General features: G+C 41.0%; 1 protein-coding gene across 2 annotated transcripts in view; it reads right to left on the reverse strand.

The window, feature by feature from the left end:
- Positions 1-659: 659 nt before the first annotated feature.
- Positions 660-24,475, reverse strand: part of dennd1c (DENN domain containing 1C) — a 56,965-nt gene continuing 33,149 nt past the window's right edge. The window contains exons 14-23 of one of the 2 annotated variants that reach the window (XM_008103704.3): positions 23,542-23,667; positions 21,675-21,776; positions 17,847-17,934; positions 14,071-14,111; positions 10,890-10,961; positions 9,704-9,760; positions 9,378-9,515; positions 7,605-7,660; positions 3,656-3,878; positions 660-2,314 (exon numbers count right to left, since the gene is read on the reverse strand). In XM_008103704.3, coding sequence (XP_008101911.1) covers positions 1,694-2,314; positions 3,656-3,878; positions 7,605-7,660; positions 9,378-9,515; positions 9,704-9,760; positions 10,890-10,961; positions 14,071-14,111; positions 17,847-17,934; positions 21,675-21,776; positions 23,542-23,667 — 1,524 coding nt within the window. In that variant the 3' untranslated portion in view covers positions 660-1,693. The remainder of the gene's footprint in view (positions 2,315-3,655; positions 3,879-7,604; positions 7,661-9,377; positions 9,516-9,703; positions 9,761-10,889; positions 10,962-14,070; positions 14,112-17,846; positions 17,935-21,674; positions 21,777-23,541; positions 23,668-24,475) is intronic. The other variant, XM_008103705.3, reaches the window with a different exon arrangement.

Genomic DNA, 24,475 nt, shown 5'->3' on the forward strand with positions numbered 1-24,475 from the left:
CCCGCCGGAGCAGTACCTATTGACCTACTCACATTGGCATGTTTTCGAACTGCTAGGTTGGCAAGAGCTGGAGCTAACAGCAGCCGCTCACTCTGCTCCCGGGGTTTGAACCTGGGACCTTTCGGTCTCCAGCTCAGTGCTTTAACGCACTTCGCCACCGGGGCTCCTTAATTTGCTTGATATTTTATTATTGATATCAAATCAATACATTTTATGGTATGGTATAATATGGAATATAGTATGTTAAGGCTATTTTTAATAGCAACTCTAAAGCAACCAGAAACGGCATTTATCCGGCATCCAACAATCCCCATGGGTGCTAGTTAACTGACAGCTTATTATATGTCAATATTATAGTTGCATTTTTCACTTGGCTTTTTCTAAAATTAACTGTTTCTCAAAAATTTTGTATTATCAGCTGCCACCTTTTTAGTTACTTTTTACAACCCTGGATGCAGTAGCATAACATGAAGCCACATACACATAGCTACAAAAGTGTTGTTAAAGTTACAGGTTAACTTTTTAAAGCTTCAGTCAAAACATCAAGACAGCTAAAGGAACAGTTATATCTTGCCACAACCATTATATAAGTATGGTGGAATCAATATTTACCTCCGTGGGTATCACTGCCATTTTGTAATTCAGGTGACACTGCTTGATTTTATTTAAGTGTATTGTTTATTCCCATCATGACCTGACAGAGTACCCATCAAGTGATGAAAGCATGTGTGAACCAGACTACAGCAGTCAGTGCTCATTCATGTGCTTTTTCTCATATGACTCTTGGTTCTTACACAAGGAAATATTTCACAAAAAGCAGTTTTCTCTGTTTAGAAGAGGAATGGGAATCTGGCCAGTGTGGCAAATTTATTTAAATGTCTGTTCTATGCAAAGATTGGAAATTTTACATTTTTAAAAATTGTACCCCCAAAAAATAACAATTCAAAGCCTAGATGCTAGCTTCTAGAGCTAGGAGTCTTCAGCTGGCCAGGAGAACAAACTTCTGATTATGGAAACTGATGGAGGGCCCTTCCACACAGACAAATAACCCAGAATATCAAGGCAGAAAATCCCACAACATCTGCTTTGAACTGGGTTTGAACTTGAAGGTTGGGTTGCTGACCTGAAGGCTGCCAGGTTCGAATCCCACCCGGGGAGAGCACGGATGAGCTCCCTCTATCAGCTCCAGCTCCATGCGGGGACATGAGAGAAGCCTCCCACAAGGATGGTAAAAACATCAAAACATCTGGGCGTTCCCTGGGCAACGTCCTTGCAGACGGTCAATTCTCTCACTCCAGAAGCAATTCAGGTTGCTCCTGACACGAAAAAAAACAAACAAAAAATACTGGGTTATCTGAATCTACACTGCCATATATTCCAGTTCAAAGCAGAACATGTGGGATTTTATTCAGCTATGTGGAAGGGATCAGAGAGAAGCAAAAATGGGTTTCAGGAATGGCTCAAGGAAACAAAACTTCCAGTAATGGCTGGCCATAACTGGAATGGCTGGCTCATAACCACAATTTGGGTCTGTCATAGCTATTGCTTGTACTAGAGATTCTTAAAGTCCAGAGTCTTCTTTTAGTGGACAGCTCTCTGGTGCATCTTACACCAGCCACGGGACCAATGTGTTCTTTCCAGAAGCTACATCTCTAGAAGTTCTGACTTCCCAACTGTATCCCTAGCCCATTTTCTAGGCCTCAAATCTCTTCTTCAGTTCTAAGACTCTGGGCTGGACCATGGGCCTGGGCGCCAAAAGGCGTTGTGTGCTGGTGACCCGCTGAAGGGCGGGCAAGTTCTCCTTGTCTACTTTGACATCGGTGCTCTGGCTAACTTTTGTTTGGTGCAATGCTGCAGGTGCCTGGATGCTGGAATAACTAGTGGCTGGCAGTTCTTCCTTTGGGCTGGGGCTGTCTGCTGAAACATCAAGGATCTGGTCAGCCCTTGATTCCTCTACATGTGTGATACCAGTAGGACTTTCTGTTCTCTGTGCAATAGGTTGGGAGACCTCTTGGTCTGCATTCTGGGTCCATCCCACATGTGACCGCTCATTGCTATCAGGTGCAGCTATCTCCTCCTCTTCTTCCTGGAGAGGCAAACTTGCCTTCTCTGGACCACATACCTCTTGAGACCCGTGGGTACTATAGCTATACGTCTCATGGCTTTGGTTTGCAGAACTCATGGATAGCAGCAAGGCACTCTGCATACTCTCTTGGTGCTGAGAGGGCAGGGACATCCTGTCCACAAACAAGAAGTCCCCATCATCCTGTTCTTCTGATAAGGGTTCATAAAGGGTTTCTCTGCTGGGTCTTATCTGCAACAGAGAAGGAGAATTTTATTTATTTATTTACAGTATTTATTTATTTACAGTGTTTATATTCCATCCTTCTCACCCCGAAGGGGATTCAGGGCAGATCACAATGCACATATACATGACAAACATTCAATGCCATTAGACATATGACATATATAGACAGACACAGAGGCAATTCAACATTCCAGCGTCTGGCTTCATGAGGGTATGCTTGATTCTAGCCATAGGGGGAGCTGCCGCTTCACCGCCCACTTGTGATACCGAGTCTTTGATGGAGTACTTCCTCATTCATCCGCACACTGCTGGAAGTTTTATGGTGTCATACATTAGTTAAATTAGCCTCCCTGCATAAAGCAGTACCTAAATTTCCTACTTGACAAATGCAATTGTCTTTCGGGTTGCATAGGTCAATGGCAAGCTAGGCTATTAAATGATCGGGAGCTCATTCCTACCTGGGCTGGCTTCGAACTCATGACCTCTCAGTCAGTAGTGGTTTATTGCAACTGGCTACTAACCAGCTGCGTCCCAGCCCGGTCCACATTTAAACACACATAACATGTGTATACTTATATCCTTGTGGTTTAGTGCACATGTGCACTAGCTGAAAAGTTAGCTGGATCCAGTATATTATTTGGTGATGTGGATCTTACAGAATCATCAAATGCCTGTCTAAACAGAAAAAGTCTTCACTTGCCTAGGAAAATAAAATAGAAAAGATCCCAGTCTTAACTTCTCTCTGGGTAGAAGTTAAGACTGGACGCTACCACTGAGAAGGGTCCTTTCCCATGTTTCCACCATATGTACCAGTGCGGGTTATAAGACAAAGCAAACAGATCTGAAAGCATGGGCAGTTTGTAAGGGAAAATATAGTCCTTCAGATAACCTGTTTAGCAAGCCTTGCAAATGCTGATTTGTTATCAGTAATTGTTTGATTTTTATACCAACTCTATATGCCAATATACCTAGGATAGTGCAAAAGAAATTCTCAGGCAGAAAAGGATTCTGAGTGAAAAAGGTTTAGAAGCCCTGCTTTCGACAACCACTCTGACAATCCTTTATTCTTAGCTATGGAGGTTGAGGCTGAAGGGAATTATTGGTTAAAACACGTTTAAGGTTCAAAAGTTTTTCACCACCAAGTTAAAAGTTTACTTGGAGCTTTGAAGTTACTTTAATAGATGACAACTGCCAGAATCCCAGAGGTCATGTTAGTTGAAAAACTCAAGAAGTTGCAATCCATAAAAATATGTTTTCCAAGTTCTGATTAACTTTGTATCAGGGTTACATCATGCCATCTGCACCTGGGCATCCTTGAACACAGGTGCCTCAGTCAAGAAGACTTGCCTTAGTATAGAAGTTCTTTTCATCTAAATTGCAGAAATCCAAGCTTCGGGTGCCATAGAGAGGTCGTCCAGCTGGGCTGGGCTCCAACAGGTTGAGCGTCTCAAAGATTTCACCCAAGAGATCAAAATCACCAGAATCCAGTGAACTCTGTTGCAGATTTTCACCTTCATATGGGTCCAGGGAGCAATCCAATGACGTTGTGCTCAAAGACGGAGAAACATCTCTGGGAACACATATATATTTCACATGTGAATGTTACCAGGATGAAAGCATTATACAAGAAAACATTGAGAAACAAACCACAATAAAAAGTTGTATCTCATGCTGAAAGCTGAATGTAAAGTGACATATGAAATAAGCCTGACATAGTAGTAAATTGTTGCTCAGTGAAAAATAATAGTGTATATGAATATACTTCTGCATACGTAAAAGCAAAAAGTGTTTGTTAAAGTCTAACATGTTTTATGCCAGCCTGGAGCTAAGATATGGCCCAATAGGACCAGTCTTTTCTTCTCCAGCATGTTTGAATTACTGCTTGACAATACAGTAAGATCCCTTTATCCATGGATGATATGTTCTTGTTACCAGAGATATGACCAAGTGCCATTAAAATTATCGGACCTTTTGTCCTAGCATACCAAAGAGTTACATTGGAAGACAAAGAGATTCCTAGAGATGTATCCTCTCTAAGGGCACTTCCAGACAGTGCCAAAACGTGGGATTAATATGCAGGATAGACAAACTTAAGACCTCACAGTAGGCACCCACACTGAACTGGCAGTTCTGGACTTACTACGTCCTCACAGCATTTCTGTGTCTTGAGATAAAATGGAAGGCTGACGGGGGACATCCGCAGCAGTTGGTTTTTTAAAATTATTGCCATTATGCACTGATGCATATATGCACATATGCAAATATCCTAATACAAATATGGAGAGATTCCTATATGCACATATAAGCATCAGTGCATAATGGTGGGAATTCTTTTTTAAAAATTGCCACTGGATTTCCCTCTTTCCCCAATTGCTTATTCACAATCTATTTAATATTACAAAGTTGAAAATAAACACTTTCAGAGACCTCTGATGGTCCTCCACTTCTCCTCTCTAGAAACCAGGTGGAAATCAGCTGTGTCTTCATGGGGGCCTGAACAGCTGATTTCAGGGTTTTTACAATCGGGTGGGAAGCAGTCTTCACAGGGGATAAAGAGGGAAATCCCAAACTTTACATGACTGCAAGGCCACACAGTCATGAGAAAATCCATTTTTTTCACCCAGAACAGGGATAAAACAGGACTTTTTTGAATTGGGTTTTCCCTCTGTTGCAGCAATTGAGTGCGCATTTAGCACAAACGTCATTGAGTGTGCATTTAGCACAAACGTCATTTAACCTGTTCTCTCCCAAATTATAGTTATTGTTTGGAAGCGCTCTAAGAATGAGTTAGGTCTTCCAACCTGGTGGAAGCAGAATCACTTGGAGGACAAATAAATATAAAACAGCAGACTCAAGCAGTAGGAGGAAATACAGAGAAAGAACAAAAGTACTGGAGGCAATGGCAAGGCCAGTGGGTGAGTTGCCCTACTCTGACACTGCATTTGCCTTTCCTGGACTATGGACCAATGTTAGCTGGAGAACGGAGTGTCTTATAAGCTAATTTGCTGTTCTCAGGCCCCATCTACACTGCATTATGTGGTAAAAGTAGGGGCCATGGTGGTGCAATGGGTTAAACCATTGTGCTGCTGACCTGAAGGGTGGCAGTTCGAATCTGCAGGACGGGGTGAGCTCCTGCTGTTAGCCCTAGCTCCTGCCAACCTAGCAGTTCAAAAACATGCAAATGTGAGTAGATCAATAAGTAGTGCTTTAGCAGGAAAAGGCAAAAGACGCTCCAATTAGTCCTACTAGTCACACAACCAGGAGGTGACCATGCAGGTTCCTTGGCTTGGAAATAGAGAAGAGCACCTCCGCTAGAGCCCGAGATGAGCACCGCTTCCAGACGGAAATGAAGCCTTTATCTTTGTCTGTGTATGTGTGTGTCAGTGTAACAAGGTACTGAATGTTTGCCTGTGTTTGTTTATATACTATAATCTGCTTTGAGTCCCCTTGGGGAGAAGGGCAGAATATAAATAAAGTGTTGTTGTTATTAAGTGTAGACTTACCGTATATAATGCAGACTGAACTGCATTGAACTGGATTATATGTGTCTACACTGCCATATAATCCAATTTGTATAACACTGGCCTCAGTAGAGGATGCTGCTTTGTTTCCAATGCATGTGGAATATAGGATGTTACTACTTTTGTCTCAGGCATCGAAATCTCTTGAATTGCTTCTATCGGAAGCAGTGCTCAAGTGGATTTCCATTCATTAGATGACCATTGAACAATTCCTGAGCCAGGCTTCTTGAATTATCAAATTGCTTAACCAACATGTGAAATGTACTACAGAAGAGCATGCCAATTTCCTTGCTGCCTGGAAAAGGCTGCACAAACCTGCTCATTTGACTCTATTCCCCTTTCCTTCTGTATCTCTGTGGGCTTAATGCCAGATGAGCAGATACAAGGGAAGCCAATGTGCATATGTCTTCACCAAGAAGGAATTCTGGAAGGTGCAATGTGTCTGAACGAAGCCTTTTTGCTGGCATTCATTAGTCAAACAATGATGTACAAGTGGTACTTGTACTATATAACGTGATTCACCCACATTAAGTGCTTCTGCTTTCTTGTTGTGATGCTGATTTTTTTTTCAGGGGCTTCTAGCTAGAGAGAGTTATGCTGACTCTAATGCCGCTGCTGGTGATATAACTTTGCATAGAAATGCAGCATACTCTTATTTCTTTCACTGCTGGATTTTTAGCTTTCCTTGTAAAACCTGGTGGCTACCACTCCTTAGATCTTGCTTTCCTGTTATGAGACACATTTGACTTTCCATATTTTCTGTAAGCGTGTACATCCCAGCCTTCCATACGTCAGAATTCTTCCACACTACAAAGTAACAACACTGTGATTCTATTTTAACTGCCATGTGAAAGAGATGTCAGTGTGCATATCAGCAACTGTGGGTGCATCTATGCCAGTGATTCCCAAACTTTTTTTAACCAGGAACCACTTGACCAGGGACAACTTGACCGGGGCCAATTTGAACAGGGACCACTTTGACCAGGAACCACTCTCCTATATTAGTACCAAAAGGGTTATAAATCAGTTTTTGGTTAATTTTAGATTCGTTTTGGTTATTTGGGGTGTTAATTCAGAAAATTGCATTGGATAGACCATATCAGCTCTAGTTTCTGATTCAGAATATATGCCATCCAGTAGCTCGCCCACAGAAAACCATATTTGATAATCTAGAGCTGATCTTCCCCAAATGTCTTGCGCACCTTATTTCAGGTCTCACATGTTGGAAACCACTGATCTACGCTGTAGTATTAATGCAAGTTGACACCCCTCGAATTGCCACGGCTCAATGCCATGGAATCACAGGATCTGTAATTTGGTAAGGCAGCACCACTCTTTGGCAGAGAAGGCTAAAGGTCAAAACCAGCACTTTGTATGTGTTGTCGAAGGCTTTCATGGCCGGAATCACTGGGTTGCTGAGGGTTTTCTGGGCTATATGGCCATGTTCCAGAAGCATTATCTCCTGACGTTTCACCCACATCTATGGCAGGTATTCTCAGAGGTTGTGGAGTATAGTTTCCAATATACCTCACAACTGTGAGGATGCCTGCCATATATGTGGGAAAAATATCAGGAGAGAATGCTCCTGGAACATGGCCATACAGCCTGGAAAACTCACAGTAACCCAAACCTTGTACTTTGCCTGGAAACTAACTGACAACCAGTTGAGTGATCATGAATTACCGGCACCCTTGGAACACATGGGATATGGTCAATATAGGAGCAGAGTTACGAACGGGGACAGCAAGAGTTGTTCATTACTCAGCAGACCTCACCTTTGATTCTCCAACTCTGTCCTGCTGTTCGATCTTTGTGGTCTCCTGGGGCGGGACTGTGAAGAGAAAAAAGTAGAGGCTAAAACAACATTGCGTTATGATAATCTGGGGGTCGGGTGGCGAGGTAGGCCGCTGACTCTATTCTGCCCAAGATGACAATGATGTTATGAGATTCAAAGCTTCAAATTCCTCCACTCTTGTATCAGATGGCCAGTCAATGAATACATAAAACATAGAGGAAGTCACAGGCTCATTTGAACTGTTTCCAAAGGGAGGGTTCTTAGTATAATAAACTCAGAAGGTACCAAACAGTTATTCCCCTTCTTCATGAATATTTTGAGTTGAGAAAAAAGAGCCAGAAGCAGCAGTGGCGAAATATGAATAGGTTGCAAATGGAAATGGGTGACTAATCTTAAAGCACCTTTTGAAGATTTCTATGATAAGAACAAAGGAATAAAAGCTAGCTATAACCTCTACTCTCCTTCCTGCCCAAAATACTTCCCCCACATCTTCTAGATTCCTTTCTCTCTATCCAAGAACTCTTTTTGTGTAAGGTCTTCAAAAGAAATCAGCTTTGCTTTTGTGTGAATCCACTCAGTGAATGTTATTTCCTAGTTGGTTCAATCATAAAAACAGGGGAAAAGTTGATTAAACTGCAAAAAAAATGTTTTTGCAGGACATGCTGCAACACATTTTGCCATAGTTTTTCAATAAATATCTCACAGAATCTCAACCAATTCAACATTGTTTGTGGCAGCCACAAAAACATTTCTGGAGTAGAACAACTACTTTCAAAGTTAGTACTGAACTGGTTTAATTTTACATGAGTAATTGTGTTAATAGTAATTATGTTGATGTTATATTATTTATTTTTATTTATTTATTTACAGTATTTATATTCTGCCCTTCTCACCCCGAAGGGGACTCGGGGAGGATTACAATACACATATACATGGCAAATATTCAATGCCATTTGACATACGACATATTGACAGGCACAGAGGCAATTTAACATTTTCCAGCTTCCGGCTTCATGAGGGTATGCTTGATTCCAGCCACAGGGGGAGCTGCCACTTCATCATCCACTTGTGACACCGAGTCCTTGATGGTAGTACTTCCTCATTCCTTTCTACATACTGCTGGCATTTTTATGGTGTCGTGAATTAGTTAAAGTAGCCTCCCTGCATAAAGAGGTACCTAGAATTTTCTACTCAACAGATGCAACGGTTTTTTGAGCTGCTTAGGTCAACAGCGAGCTAGGCTATTAAGGGTTGGGAGCTCAATGTGACCCGGGCTTTGATCTCATGACCTCTCGGTCAGTAGTGATTTATTGCAGCTGGCTACTGACCGGCTGTGCACAGCTGGTTAGTAGCCAGCCCCAGTATTATGATTGTGCTGTATGTTTTTGTGTTAATAATTGAATACTTTACCTATAATGGAAACTGCCCTAAGTCCCTTCGAGGAGATAGAGTAGTATACAAATAGTTTTATTATGATTATTCATCGTTACTGCACAATTAAATAGGAAATAACACTTTCAAACCAGGTACAGAATTTGGTTACATCATGATATTAATCAGAAGTATACTGAATGGTGAAGTCCTAAAAAATAGCAAGGCAGTGAATGTTATTGAGCTCTCCTAAGCTGCCTGCAACCTATCCAAACATCTGTGGTTCTCCCTGAAGTATCCTTCCTCTTGTGGAAGCCCCCTAATTGAGTTTTTTTCATCTTTCATGTCATGTGAAATCTCCCCTCCCCTGGCCCATCCCTACCTTCCCAAAATGCTGGGTGATGGGCAACCGGCTTTGCAGGGTCTCAGACTGTCTATTCCTGTCAGGCATGATAGGACTAGAGATGTGATCGCAGTTCAGGTAATGATCTCGCTGTCGATGCTGGTCTACACTGGAGTCCTAGAGGAGATTACAGTTATATGGAGCACACACTTCTTTCCCTACCCTATCCTTGCCAGGATGTCCAAACAAAACAACATGGAGTCCCATATACAGTTAGCAGAAACAGATTGCAGCCATGTAGGGATTTTGTAACTTTTGTAACTTTTTAGAGATACTTTGGATAGGGAGAAAACATAGTCTCTTACCTTATCCATCAGGCGGCTCCGCATATTCTTTAACCTTGTTTTGGCATGGCCTTTGGCCTAGAGGACAGGGAGATGTAATGAGGAGGCTTACAGCAAAGGTCAAGATGGACTAAAATGTGCGTATATGCATACACACACAGAGAAACAGCAAACAAAGATATATGACAAAACGTTTGTGAGCTATAACCTCTGAAAGCTATAGCTGAACCTTTCTAAGCCTGGAGGTGGTTCGGAAAAATCAAGAGCAGACGTTCAAGTCAACTTTCTTTTTAAATATAATGATGCCTTAAGTTAAGAGTTTAATTTGTTCTGTGACTGAGCTCTTAACTCAAAATGCTCTTACCTCAAAACAATTTTCCCCATTGAAATGCATTGAAATACTGTTAATCCATTCTGGTTCCCCAAATCGCACCCCGCCCCATTTTTTTGTTATGTGTTTTTTTTAAAAAAGAAAATTTACTTTATAAATAACAAATAATGTATAAATGCACATTCACATGGAACAATAAAAAAACAAAGATTAACTTTAAAATGGTAGAAGCACAAAGCTGTGGCAAAGAAGAACAAAGTGAAGAGGCAGAATCATCCTTTTCGTCATACTGTACTCATTTCAGCCTCTCTCCCTCTTTTGCTCTCTCTCCCTCCCTCTCTTCATGAAGCCAAACATGCCAGGAATAAAAACCATACAAAATCAACTAACCCAAAGTTCCTCAAAGTGGACAAGAGCAAAGTGGACAGTAATCTCTCAAAGCAGACAAGAGCACAAGGCACGAGGCACGGAGGCTGCTCCTTTGAAGCCCTAAAGCTCTCTACTCTTGTGCTAGCGCTCCCTCTGGCTCAAAATGCTGCTCTTATGTCAAAACAAACCCTGGATCAAGGCTGGGCTGTGGCACAGGCTGGTTAGCAGCCAGCTGCAACAAATCACTCTGACCAAGAGGTCATGAGTTTGAGGCCCGCCCATGTCTGCATCTGTCTCTGTCTCTGTTCTATGTTATGGTATTGAATGTTTGCCTTATATGTGCAATGTGATCTGCCCTGAGTCCCCTTCAGGGTGAGAAGGGCGGAATATAAATACTGTAAATAAATAAATAAATAAATAAATAAATAAATCAGAATGCTCTTAAGTTTGGACACTCTCAAGTCAAGGTTCCACTGTAAAAGGAATCAAGTCCCGTAAGTGCCTTACATATCGGTATGCGCTCCTGACTGCTGGATTGGCCTTGTTCTTCATAGTACTGATCAGAGCTCCACCACCTTTCTGGGAAGAGGAAAAAAAAAACATCAGCAAAAAGCAATACATTGAAACCACAGCCCACTGTAACCAATAAAAAAGGTGAAATGGGTGAAAAACTCAACACGATTGTCTGTATGAAAAGAAGAAAGATAGTCATTAAAAAAGGAGGGACCTGATAGGAAAGAAGCTAACATCAGAATCAGGTAAAAGCTGCAGCAGGTTGCTTTTGCTTGAGTTTACTGGAAAGGGCAACATCCTCCCCTTTTCTCCTCCTACTGAGTTATCTGAGTGCAAATTTTGCATTTTGAACTCAGTTTGCCTCAAATGAAGAATGCTGAGGACAAAGCAGGAAACAGGGACATTTTAAAACACTTCCCAACAGCAGAACAACAGAAGATTAAAGAGGTCTTGTCCCTGTCAAATCGGTATAGTTGGAAAGTATGCAACTCCCATCAGGTACAGCCAATGGCGAGGAATGTTAGGAATGGGAGCGCAATGACATCCAAAGGGCTGGACTAGCCCATGTCTGCTTTCTCTAACTCAGTGGCTCTCAACCTGTGGGTCCCCAGGTGTTTTGGCCTACAACTCCTAGAAATCCCAGCCAGTTTACCAGCTGTTAGGATGTCTGGGAGTTGAAGGTCAAAACATCTGGGGACCCACAGGTTGAGAACCACAGATCTAAGTGGACATCAAATTAATAAAAGAAAAATCAATTATTATTTTGAATATGATGGCACTGTCTTCTAGAGAGAGAAACCCATAAAAGATAAGCACTCTGTTATGCTGGACTGAGTAGTTTTTGCAAGGGTCCTTTCTTTGCCCAAATAACATTTTCCATGAAGAAAAGAAACACACACTGGGCTGGAAGCTTACCCAGAATACAAAAAAGAAAGCCTACAAAAAGGAAGGGGGTACATCCCCATATTTTCACACCTTCTAAACCCACTTCCATGAGCTAAGGGAAGTGCTAAGTGTTGCTATTTTAATGTAAGTAGTCCAGAAATCTTTTAATAATAGGGCAGAGTATCCTTATTTTTTTATGGGGGCCCTGGTGGCACAGTGCGTTAAAGCACTGAGCTGCTGAACTTGCGGACTGAAAGGTCCCAGGTTCAAATCCCGGGAGCAGAATGAGCGCCTACTGTTAGCTCCAGCTTCTGCCAACCTAGCAGTAGATCAATAGGTACCGCTTCGGCGGGAAGGTAACGGTGTTCCATGCAGTCATGTCAACCACATGACCTGGGAGGTGTCTACGGACAACGCCGGCTCTTCGGCTTAGAAATGAAGATGAGCACCAACCCTCTGGACTTAACATTAGGGGAAAACCTTTACCTATCCTTATCATCAGCCTCCCTTTTCACTGGTCTTTGTCTCTCAAGGGATACTTGGGAGAAGTCCTAATTTAAGATGCTCATTTTTATGCATGCCTCTCCAAGGAGGAGGAGCAACACACACACACACACACACACACACACACACACACACACACACAGTTTTGCTATTGACTTATTTCCCCTTTGTTGATCTTAAATACATTTCTTATTACCGTGTTTCCCCGAAAATAAGACAGTGTCTTATATTAATTTTTGCTCCCAAAGATGCTCTAGGTCTTATTTTCAGGGGATGTCTTATTTTTCCATGAAGAAGAATTCCCATTTATTGTTGAACAAATAAAATGAACATTTATTATATACTGTACAGTAGTTTTCATCACAAACCAGCATAACCAGACAAACTGTGAATCCTATCAAGAATTTCCTGTTACTACCATTATTTCCATGTACAACACTCTATGGTACGTACATTTACCAATCCTGCATGCTCTGGTGTTCTGTTCGGCAGGCATGCTTCCAAACAAAACTTTTGCTAGGTCTTACTTTCGGGGGAGGCCTTATATTTAGCAATTCAGCAAAACTTCTACTAGGTCTTATTTTTTGGGGATGTCTTATTTTAGGGGAAACAGGGTATATGTAATTTGGATTCTGAAAAGAACAAAATGATTTGCTCATCCTACAATTGTTCTGTCCTCTCTAGAATCCAAATTACATATTCACATCTCTTACCAGTTTGGATCTATCTTACTTTGAAAGTGAGATAAATGCGGACAAAAAGATTAGATCCAGGCATGCAGCACTTAAAGAAATGTTCCTGCTCTCAAGTTAAAATCCTACAGCTTTTAAGTGCCTTCTGACTGACAGCCAGAGAGCATACATAGATGGCCACAAGATGTTCATGGAGCCACTGTGGTCTAGTGATTTGAACACTAGACTTATGACTCTGCAGACCAGGGTTTGATTCCTGGCTCGGCCATGGAAACACACTGGCTGGCCTTGGGCAAGTTGCATTCTCAGTATTAAGAAGAAGGCAAGTCTCTTTTGAACAAATCTTGCCAAGAAAACCCAATGATAGGAACATCAGGAGCCCTTGCTGGCGCAATGGGTTAAACCCTTGTACAGGCAGGACTGCTGACCGAAAGGTTGGCGGTTAGAATCTGGGGAGCGGGGTGAGATCCTGTTTTTTCAGTTCCAGCTCCTCATGCAGGGACATGAGAGAAGCCTCCCACAGGAAGGTAAAACATCCAGGCGTCCCCTGGGCAACGTCCTTGCAGATGGCCAATTCACACCAGAAGCAACTTGCAGTTTCTCAAGTTGCTCCTGACATGAAAAAAATCCTTAGGATCTCCATAAGTTGGAAATGACTTGAAGGTACACAACAACAATCGGTTCATGGGAATACTATCAGAACATGCTCCAGTAGCATCCTTCATTGCAAGGCATGATTTATAGCGATTATGACAGTCTTAAATACAGATGCTGATTTACATTAAGAAAGCAAACCAGAAGATAGGAACATCTGAAGAGACTGCCTGTAGCAGGATCTCTCCCGTGGACTCCCTAACAAAGACAGATAAGCTGACTCTGTCCTTGCTTACTTTTCAACAGACATCCCAAACTGTACTATTTCATCAGGCCTTTGTCTTTTAATTTGTGTCTCTCAAGAACATGTTATTTTTATAGTACAAGTTTACTGTGCATTGCTTTGGTGGGCAGAGTATCCAGTTATAAATATTTTAATTAATTAATAATCTGTAGTTGTTAAAAGACATCCGGCAGCAGAATGAAGCTGAACTACTTACCTTTAGATTCTCCAGCCACAAGTGATAGGCATGCATGCTACCTGGGGAAAAATACATCACAGATGAGCAGCTGCTAGGCCAAAATATCTATCCCACAGAAGATGCATTGAGAACTGTATATGCAAGGTAGGAAATATATATCTAGAGTCGTGCATAGACAGTGTGTTAAAGTGATTTGAGCATTGGTCTATGACTCTGAGGATCAGGACTGGAATCCTTGTTTGGGAATGGAAACACACTGTGTAGTCCTGGGTAAGTCACACTCTCTCAGTCTCAGGATAGTTCTATGCTGACTTGTGAAGCAGACTCGATTGGATTTTTAAGATGTTTCACAGAACACCATTTGGGAACCAATGCCTTAGGGTTGTGACAAATCAGAAACAAAGTACACAACAACAACAACATGTACAAACAGCTTTGAACACACATCCTTTAGAAGCAGTGGTTCCCAAACTTTTTTTGACCAGGGATCACTTGACCAGGGACCACATTCCAACATTAGTGCCAAAACGGTTATGAATCAGTTTTTAGTCAACTTTAGATTCGATTTGGTTATTTGGGGTGCTGATTCAGAAAATTGCATTGGATAGACCACATCAGCTCTAGTTTCTGATACAGAACAGATGCTATCCAGTAGTCTCCATCTGCTCACCCACACAAAAACATATTTAATAATCTAGAGTTGATGTGGTCTATCCAATGCAATTTTCTGAATCAGCACCCCAAATAACACCAGGCCTAAAAATGAAGATATCAAGAATTTTTTTTTGGTTGGGCTGCGTTGTTATCCATAGTAGTAATGGTGAGGCTGCGGACCGTATTATAGTTCTTGCGGACCACTGGTGGTACATGGACCACAGGTTGGGAACCACTGCTTTAGAGAATGTAACAGTTAGAAATTTTTAAACCCTGGACTTAATTGCCTTATAAAATAGTTAAGTCTATTAACTAAGCTGTGAAGCACACAATATTTCTTACTCCCCCATCCCTGCCACCCACTCTTCTGCTCTATTTTAAACTTGCTTAATTTATAGCAGCATCATGACTACAGGAGAAGCACAAAATTTGCTGGCTCAAGACTAACATGTTTACTTGGGAATAAGCACCATTTTGTCATAAAATGTACATTAAAGCTAAACCCAACAAGAATGTATGTCTGTAACCAAGTAGACATCAAGCCCTAGACATTTGATGTTTAAATGAGAGGAGGGAAGGATGTTTTAGCAACCACCATCAGTCTCAACAGGCCCTGCCATACTCATGCTGGTCCATGGGGTAATGCAGGGGTTCTTATTCCTGACTTCCATCACCTGCTGGTCTGTGGATACCAATAAGCAAGGAGACTTGGCTACGAACCTCTGCCATGGGGCCCATGGGCAACTGCATGCAGCACTCTGGAGGTGAGTGAAGAATTATTATAATTGCAAGACTAAAAATTCCAAACCTAGATGTTCTTGCTAAAGGAGTTTTGATGTACTCATCGATCCCAATACTTAGTTGTGTATGACACTAAAACACATAACTCATTTTACTTCTTAGTAACCTGTCTCTGTTCATGCCTGAAGTTACAGAATATCAATGAAAATACAGCATGACGCGAGTACCTGTGGGATATGTTCCCAAACTTTGCATGGTATGTGAAACAGTGGACAATAAACCTTGTTAAAATGAAGGACATCTGGCATAAAAATAATGTTGTGCTGGAAGGCCTAGTAAATATCTAGAGAGGACATATTTTATTGTTGGACTGCTGATACCAGGCTTTTGGATAAAGGGGCCATATTGTATGGTATAAAATCCAGCCCCAGATTCACCACTGAGACAAATCCCCTCCATTTAAGAGTAAAGAAGAACCTAGAGTGGAGGTGTTGACATAAAATAAAAAATTACAGATTCAGCTCCTCTAATTGGCCTGATTAACTCCATTTTTCCATAACTTACATCTTACCCATGGCCTGAATTCTTTTGCTGAGCTATGCCATTTCTGCTATGCTAAAAATGCTGTAACTGCAATATTACGTGCCCAGGGCCACCACATCTGATGTTATGACCACATCTTTGTAAACAAGAAAAGTATCTGGCTACATTCTGAGTAGATAAAAATTATCCTGTATGCATTAGATAGTGTTCATGCACATAATCAAGGCTCTACTCTTGGAAGACAATCATACTTGCTTACAAGCGATTGCCTATGATGATGATACATTACAAAACATTCTGATTATACAATGTACTATCAACATACATACAAGAAAAAAAGGAATCATGAAGAGCATTAAAATGCTGAAACAAAACAATAGGTTACTAGATGAAATGTCTGGCCAACAATAATACGTAATGGTAGTTACAACAACCCATCCCCTTTGCAATCCACTATTGATGTCCTGAGGAATTTGTAGCAGATCTTTTGGGCTGTTACTGATGGCAGCCTTGAATATAATGGGTTTTGAATTATCTGTCAACAGGACACACATTTTTTTTAATTGTGTCAGAAATGACTTGAGAACATATTGCAAGTTGCTTCTGATGTGAGAGAATTGGCCATCTACAGAGATGTTGTCTAGGGGCTGTCCGGATGTGTTACCATCCTGCTGCGGAGTCCCCTTGTGCTGGCAGGACTGAAGACTTGAAGATTGAGTTGCTGACCTGAAGGTTGCTGGTTCGAATCTGCAACACGGAGAGAGTGCAGATGAGCTCCCTCTGCCAGCTCCAGCTCCCTATGAGAGACATGAGAGAAGCCTACCACAAGGATGGTAAAGACATCAAAACATCCAGGCATCCCCTGGGCAATGTCCTTGCAGATGGCTAATTCTCTCACACCAAAAGCGACTTGCGGTTTCTTAAGATGCTCCTGACACGAAAAAAACCCCATCCTGCTGGGAAGCTTCTCTCATGTCCCTGCAAGCTAGAGCTGACAGACGGGAGCTCACCCCATCTTGTGGATTCAAATTGGCAACCTTCAGGTCAGCAACTCAACCTTCAGGTTAGCCGTCCAACTGGCACAAGGGTTTAACCCATAGTGCCACCGCGGCCACAAATTATATCAGGCAACATCCAACCAGCCCTTGTTTCAAGAGGTCTCCCAAAAAATGATTCCTGAAGTGAATCTAAAATGGATATGTTAAATAATGGACTTAGGGTCCATCTACACTGTAGAATTAATGCATTTTAACATCATTTAAACTGCTATGCTTAATGCTACAGAATGTTGGAATTTGATGAGGCACCAGTGCTCTTTGGCAGAGAAGGCCTTGTAAAACTAGACCTTCCATGATTCCATAGCAGTGAGCTGTGGCAGTTGAAGTGGCGCTAAATTGCATTTGTTCTACAGCAAAGACCAACTCTAGAATATATGTCACCAAAGCCACGTAGTAGCCAATGAGTATGAGAGACCTCTTTATAACTTCCCTTGAGACAAGGTGATGGCATTGTTTGAAAATGGAGAGCTGTTTCGGATATTGTTGTTTCAAAAGTGGAGACAACAGTGTGGCATTTAAAGAAACACATCTGATTGGTGATAAAGGACACAGTAAGTTGGAGGAAAAAACTCACATTAGACTACATTGGAGATTTTTTTTTAAAGCCTTATATTTGGAAGCCTCTTCTAAGAGTTTCATAATTTCCTGAGTTGTTTACCTTTTAAACATAATTTTTAGGGAGTCCACAAATGGCAACAAAGGGGTGAGTATCAAGTCGGCCATGGGACTGAATTCCGTGGTTTAGTGTTTGCTCTCCTGGTGAACAGAGAAATGAAAACAAGTTGACATCTGCATTACCTGGGGACAGGTTTTGATTGATCTCCTGCTCAAAGTGGTCAGAGAAGTCTTCCCCAGCATTTAGCTTCTGCAGGCGATCCTCAATAAACTGACAGATGTTGAGAACATATGGAGGGTTGGGGGGAAGAGATCACAAAGAAAGGGACCAATTAGAAAGTGTGGAGAATCATCACCATCCATGGAAGAAATGTGCATATGTAAGGTGAACAACCCATGCGTGAATAAACAGGAAAGGAACAATTTCCCATTCCTTGGGGAAATTAGTGGAAGTTTGATAGTGGATTTTCAAACTGTGCACTAAGCCTTAGAGGGCATTTTAAGCAGGCTTTCAAACTTGATAGAGTAGGACAAACTTGCCCATTTCAAAATCTTACCAAATATTTACCAAATATATGTATGTGTGTGTGTGTATATGTGTGTGTGTGTGTGTGTGTATGTGTGTGTATGCACTATCATTGCCTTCTCATCTCTACTTCTGGGATTCTTCCTTTTGAAGTCATGGATGTTTTTTAAGGATACCAAGGACCTCATCACATGAACAGGGGTCAAGTGGAGGAAACTGTCTTACTCCATTCTCTCCCACTGATGTCTGATTTCTGCCACCCCACGTCCTCTCCCTGTTGAGATCCATCTTCCATTTGGAGTTGGATTATACTCAACTCTTCAAAAGGCATTCTGGTCTCTGATTCTCTGCGCTGTGGAAATGGAGTCCCATGGAGTCCCGCTGGAAGTGGCTTTGCATCATGTGATGTCTTCTGTGGGACTCCGTTTTGGTAGCGCAGAGAAACAAGGAGAAAATGCAGTGGATTAAACTCTTGTGCTGCTGGACTGCTGACCTGAACGTTAGCAGTTCGAATTCCCGGGACTGGGCGAGCTCCCACTGTTAGCCCTAGCTCCTGCCAACATAGCAGTTCAAAAACATGCAAATGTGATTAGATAAATAGGTACCACTTTGTCGGGAAAGGCAAAAAGACTCTCCAAGCAGTCATGCCAACCACCCAACCGGGAGGTGACAACGCAGGTTCCTCGGCTTGGAAATGCAGAAGAGTACCTCTCCCAGTGCCAGAGATGAGCATTGCCTCCAGAGCCGTAAATAAAAGGAGAAGCCTTTACCTGTGTATGTGTGTCTCATTGTATTGTAACAAGGCATTGAAAGTTTGCCTGTATCTGTTTATATATAGTGTACTCCACTCTGAGTCCCCTTGTGGAGAAGGGCAGAAAATAAATAAATAAATAAATAAATAATGACAACAACAAAATTATGATTGGCCAACTGCAAAAGGCCACCCTGCTGGGATCTGCACACATCATCCGAAAATACAGTCCTAGACATTTGGGAAGTGTTCGAATTGTGATTTTGTGATACAAAATCCAGCATATCTGTCTTGTTTGCTGTGTCATAAAATAATAATAATAATAATAATAATAATAATAATAATAATAATAATAATAATAATAATGGCAGATCGTGATTTTGTCAATGTCTATTGTTTCCAAATGCCGTGCCAAAAGATCTCAGCCGGCATTTGGATACAATAGATATTGACAAAATCACGATCTGCCAACTGCAAAAGGCCACCCTACTGGGATCTGCACGCATCATCTGAAAATACATCACACAGTCCTAAACACTTGGGAAGTGTTCGACTTGTGATTTTGTGATACGAAATCCAGCATGTCTATCTTGTTTGCTGTGTCATACAATAAAATAATAATAATAATAAGACTGCATCTGATGAGGTCCCCAGTCCCTCACTGTCCTAGACCAACTCTCAAATCAGTCCACTATGGGAAAATAAAGTATAATTCTTTGAAAAATCTCTCAAAGTGCAAAAAGCTTGAAAACTGTAAAAAAAAAAAAAGATAACAGAGCAATAGACAAACTGCAATGGAAGATAACAATAGAAAAGAAAAAATGTTATCATCATAATAAATACTATTTCTATAGTGTAGAATGTGCACTGTCCCTTTATGAAGTAAGCTAAGCATAAAAGTCTGCTTTCTGCTCTAAATAATTTCTCATCCAAATTTAGATCTCAGTAGGTTTGGGTGAAGGAGGCAACAAAGAACAAGGATAGTGGGGTGTACATAACTGAAAGCATTTATGGGGAAAAACAGAGTCACTATTTAAATTTCATTTTAATGTGGCAACCGAATGAAGAGATTGACCTATATATATACAGGAGGACAGAAAACGAAATAACTATAGATACACCAGAGAACCAGGTGGGTGTAGGTATCAAGGAGAAAAGGGTGTAAAAAGGATGCATTAAGATGCAGAGAGGGCAGTGAGCGAATGAGATATATGGGACTCCACTGTAAGATGTCAAAATAAATCAGAGGAGCAGATATGTGACCTTTGCATTTTACGATTTAGAGAGTGCGGCTCATATGTGTGTGTGTGTGAGTGTGTGTGCAACGGTGGAGAATTAAGGCAGCAGCAGCATCTGCCTCCCCCTTAAGATTCCTTGTTCCTTTCTCACAGCAGATGGGAGTGCGTAGGAATAGATTTTCCCAGCAAGACTATATTACTGTGTGCATACAAAAAGCAATATGCTCCTTTTTTTTTTGTAATACAGCATTTTTGGGGGTGAGATGGCTTCAGATGCATTATTGCAATCCGATTGACTTTTTAAAGAACGCTAATGGTAGAAAGAGTAACAGCTGGATCGGGCTGATAAGCGCCCTACATCTTCAGATTCTCCCCAGAGGCATCGCTATGTGGGAATCTACAATCAAAATGTATCCGCTCTCCCACTCACAGTGTGTGTTTGTATAAGTTGGCATGTAAAAATGTCCCTTCCTTCTTTCTGACACCTTTAAGAACCTGCACTTGGATGTCTTTCCTTTTTCCTTCCTCTTTACTTTCATATGTCTCTGGACTGCAAATATGAAGGCAGGACTGTCTTGTTTTTTGTTTTCTTCCAAATAAAAATACAGTAGAAGCTCACTTATCCAACATAAACGGGCCGGCAGAATGTTGGATAAGCGAATATGTTGGATAATAAGGAGAAATTAAGAAAAAGCCTATTAAACATCAAAATAGGTTATGATTTTACAAATTAAGCACCAAAACATCATGTTATACAACAAATTTGACGGAAAAAGTAGTTCATTACACATTAATGCTATGTAGTAATTACTGTATTTACAAATTTAGCACCAAAATATCACGATATATTGAAAACATTGACTACAAAAATGTGTTGGATAATCCAGAATGTTGGATAAGTGAGACTCTACTGTATATGTAAATTGTGTTGTCAAAGGCTTTCATGGCTCAAATCACTGGGTTGCTGTGAGTTTTCTAAGCTGTATGGCTGTATTCCAGAATTTTTCTGACCCTTTGTGTGTATTCTTTGCTGAAACATTTTTCACATGTTCATGCTTGATGTTGTTCAGCTGTAATATGCCCATATATTTATAGGCATGTATAGATAATTATAATTATTTATAGATATTTATCATTATTTTGTTTTTAAATAAGGAATTCTAAGCACACAGAAATAATGCGCACTTCCCCCCCGCAAATTACAAAGAGTCCACTTTTTGCTGCTCAGGCCTCTTCTGACTTACAAACAAATTCAACTTGAGAACGAACCTAGAGAGCCTATCTGGTATGTAACTAGTGGTCTATACATGCCCCTTTTCCTAAATCAACACTGGGAAACAATCACAGCAGACTATAAAGAGCAAAAAAAGATGGCATTTTCAAAACATCTTTCTTAATTTAGTTAATTCAACGGGATTGCTTGTAGAGCTGCATATAAAAGCCACAAACAAATAAACGGTGTGCTTAAAGGTCTGTGTGAGTCCAACGGCCCATACCTCTTTGAATAGCTGCAGGTGAATTGCTCTCTGGAGGAAGGCCTGCATGGCACTGGATCCACGCTGCAAGAAGCTCTCTTGGCAGAATGAGATAGGCTCTCCCTTCAGTGGAAGAGAAAATGAGATTGCCTCAGAGGTGGTAGCATGTATGACCACGATGGAAAAGCATAGATCCCTTCTACACTGCAATATAATCCAGATTATCTGCTTTGAACTGGATTATTTGAGTCTACACTGTCATATAATCCAGTTCAAAGCAGATAATCTAGATTTTATATGACACTATAGACGGGGTCTGAGAGAGAGAGAGAGCAGTTGGTAGTATTAGCTTTTGTACACTAAGTGTGGCATACACCAGAGTTCCTCAAACTGTGCTTTTCCTGATGTTTTGGACCTTGGATCCTACAATTCCTTACATCTGATAAACTGGCTGGGATTTCGGGGAGGTGAAGTACAAAACACTTGGAGGAGCACAGTTTGAGAAACATTGGTATACACGTTTTTAGAATTCATCTGCATCCATACTGTATAATTAATGCAGTTTGACCCCACTTTAACCCATGGAATCATGGGAATTGTAGTTTTTCAAGGTCTTTAGCCTTCTCTAGCAAAGAGTGCTAGTCCCTCACCAAATTACAACTCCCAGGATTCCATAGCAAGTTGGCGGTTAAATTGCTATCCAACTCCATTAATTTTACAGTATAGATCATTGGTTCTCAGCCTGTGGGTCCCCAGATGTTTTGGCTTTCAACTTCCAGAAATCTTAACAGCTGGTAAACTGGCTTGGATTTCTGGGAGTTGTAGGCCAAAACATACACAGGTTGAGAACCATTGGTATAGATGCACCCATGGTTTGCTTAATCAGATGTATTTGCATGCTTTGCATATCTGTCCAGACTAACAAGGACATTTCTTTGAATTTTGTCATCTAGACCAAGTCTTCTTAAACTTTTTCCACTCCTGACCCCTTTTCATCCTAGAAATGTTTACGTGACCCCAGGTATATAGGTATAAAAAAACAGGTATAAAATCAAAACTTTACTGATAATAAACCAACATTTTCAAGCCTGGCAAAATTATAATTATAACTACTACTACTACTACTACTACTACTACTACTACTTTATTTTATACCCTGCCACCATCTCTGAAATGGGACTCGGAGCCGCTTACACATGGGGCCAATGCCCCTAGATACCAACACAAATGATCCATCAAAACAAAACATAGATAAAATAAAAATAATAAAAGTAACAAAATAGTTGACAACACAGTTTCAATAAAATATAAGAATATCAAACAGCCGTGTGCAGCGTAATTACCATAGGCTGATTTCCTCTTTTTATGAAGTAGAGCTGAAACATGGCATGTTGTTGCTAACCGACTCATGTAATTGTCTAGGTGCATTCAGAAACCTTTTACTGTTGCCAATTTGTTTGTAACCCCAACATGAGCTAAGGGGACCCCATTTGGGGTCAGGACCCACGGTTTAAGAAGCAGTGATCTAGATCAGTAGTTCCTAAATCGTGTTCCTTGAAACCCTAGGATTCTGCAGAACCATCCTAGGGTTCCACGAAACATCTTAAAAAATCATATTTAGAACTGATTTTAAAATAATACCATGTGAGGTCAACTATTTGAGTCTCCATGATAGCTTATGGTTAGCCCATGAATTTCATAAGGTTTTTAAGGGAAGGAATACTCAGAGGTGGTTTTGCCAGTTCCTTTTGAAATGCAGCCTATAGCAGCTGGTATTTGTTGGCAGTCTTCCATCCAAGTGGTCTCCAGAGCTGAACTTATTACTTTCCAAGATCAGACAGGATTGTGTAACTTTAGGATATTTAGGCTCTACAGCCAAGCCACTTACTGGGTTACAAACAAGTGCCTCACGGTAGCCACCGAACAAGAGTGCCTGTGCCCTGAGGAAGGCTCGGGCAACACCATCCCCAGTGGTTGCTGACTGTTTCTTCAACTGGAACTTCAAAAGAGAGACCTGAGCAGGGAGAAGAGTAGAATACAAGCTCATCCCCAATCCATATGCCATTCTATACAAAAGACTGCTTCAAGTATGTATTTTCTAGGCTTGAGCGATCAATGAAAAAATTGATTCTAAACTCGTTTCAAAAGTAGGGGGCGCCAGCGTTTCGTTTCTGATGTCATTTCCGAATTTTGCCCCCCAAAAAATTCGAAATTAACGAAAATTCGTTAGTTTCAAAAGTAATTCGTTAATGGCGGACGCGCATGCGCAGTGGCCAAAAAAAAAGCACGAGGGGAGATTTTACAGGACTCTCCCGCCCTCATTTTTTGAGTGATCTTCTTCAAACTTGGTACAGTGGTAGAACACATTTAACACTGATAGCTCACCAAAATTTGGAACGTTTCCCTTATCCTCTGATTTTTGGCGAATTTTCATAGCTTTTATAATAAACCATTTTTTAATAATTGCAGAAATCTGTTCCTGGTTTGAAAGTCTTATTTCCTGTTAAATTGGGTTGTCTTTACTGTGAAAGTCATTGTTCTACTTCAGAAACTTTGTTTTTGTGGCTGAAACTTTGTTAAATTGGTGTGTGTGTGATATATACTGTGTATATATATATATATATATATATATATATATATATATATAGTCCCTGCATATGTGTGTGTGTGTGTGTGTGTGTGTGTGTGTATATAGGTAAAGGTAAAGGTATCCCTTGACGTTAAGTTCAGTCATGTCTGACTCTGGGGGTTGGTGCTCATCTCCATTTCTAAGCCCAAGAGCCAGTGTTGTCCATAGACACCTCCAAGGTCATGTGGCTGGC

This window comes from Anolis carolinensis, chromosome 2, assembly GCF_035594765.1.
Source record: "Anolis carolinensis isolate JA03-04 chromosome 2, rAnoCar3.1.pri, whole genome shotgun sequence".
Lineage (NCBI taxonomy): Eukaryota > Metazoa > Chordata > Lepidosauria > Squamata > Dactyloidae > Anolis > Anolis carolinensis.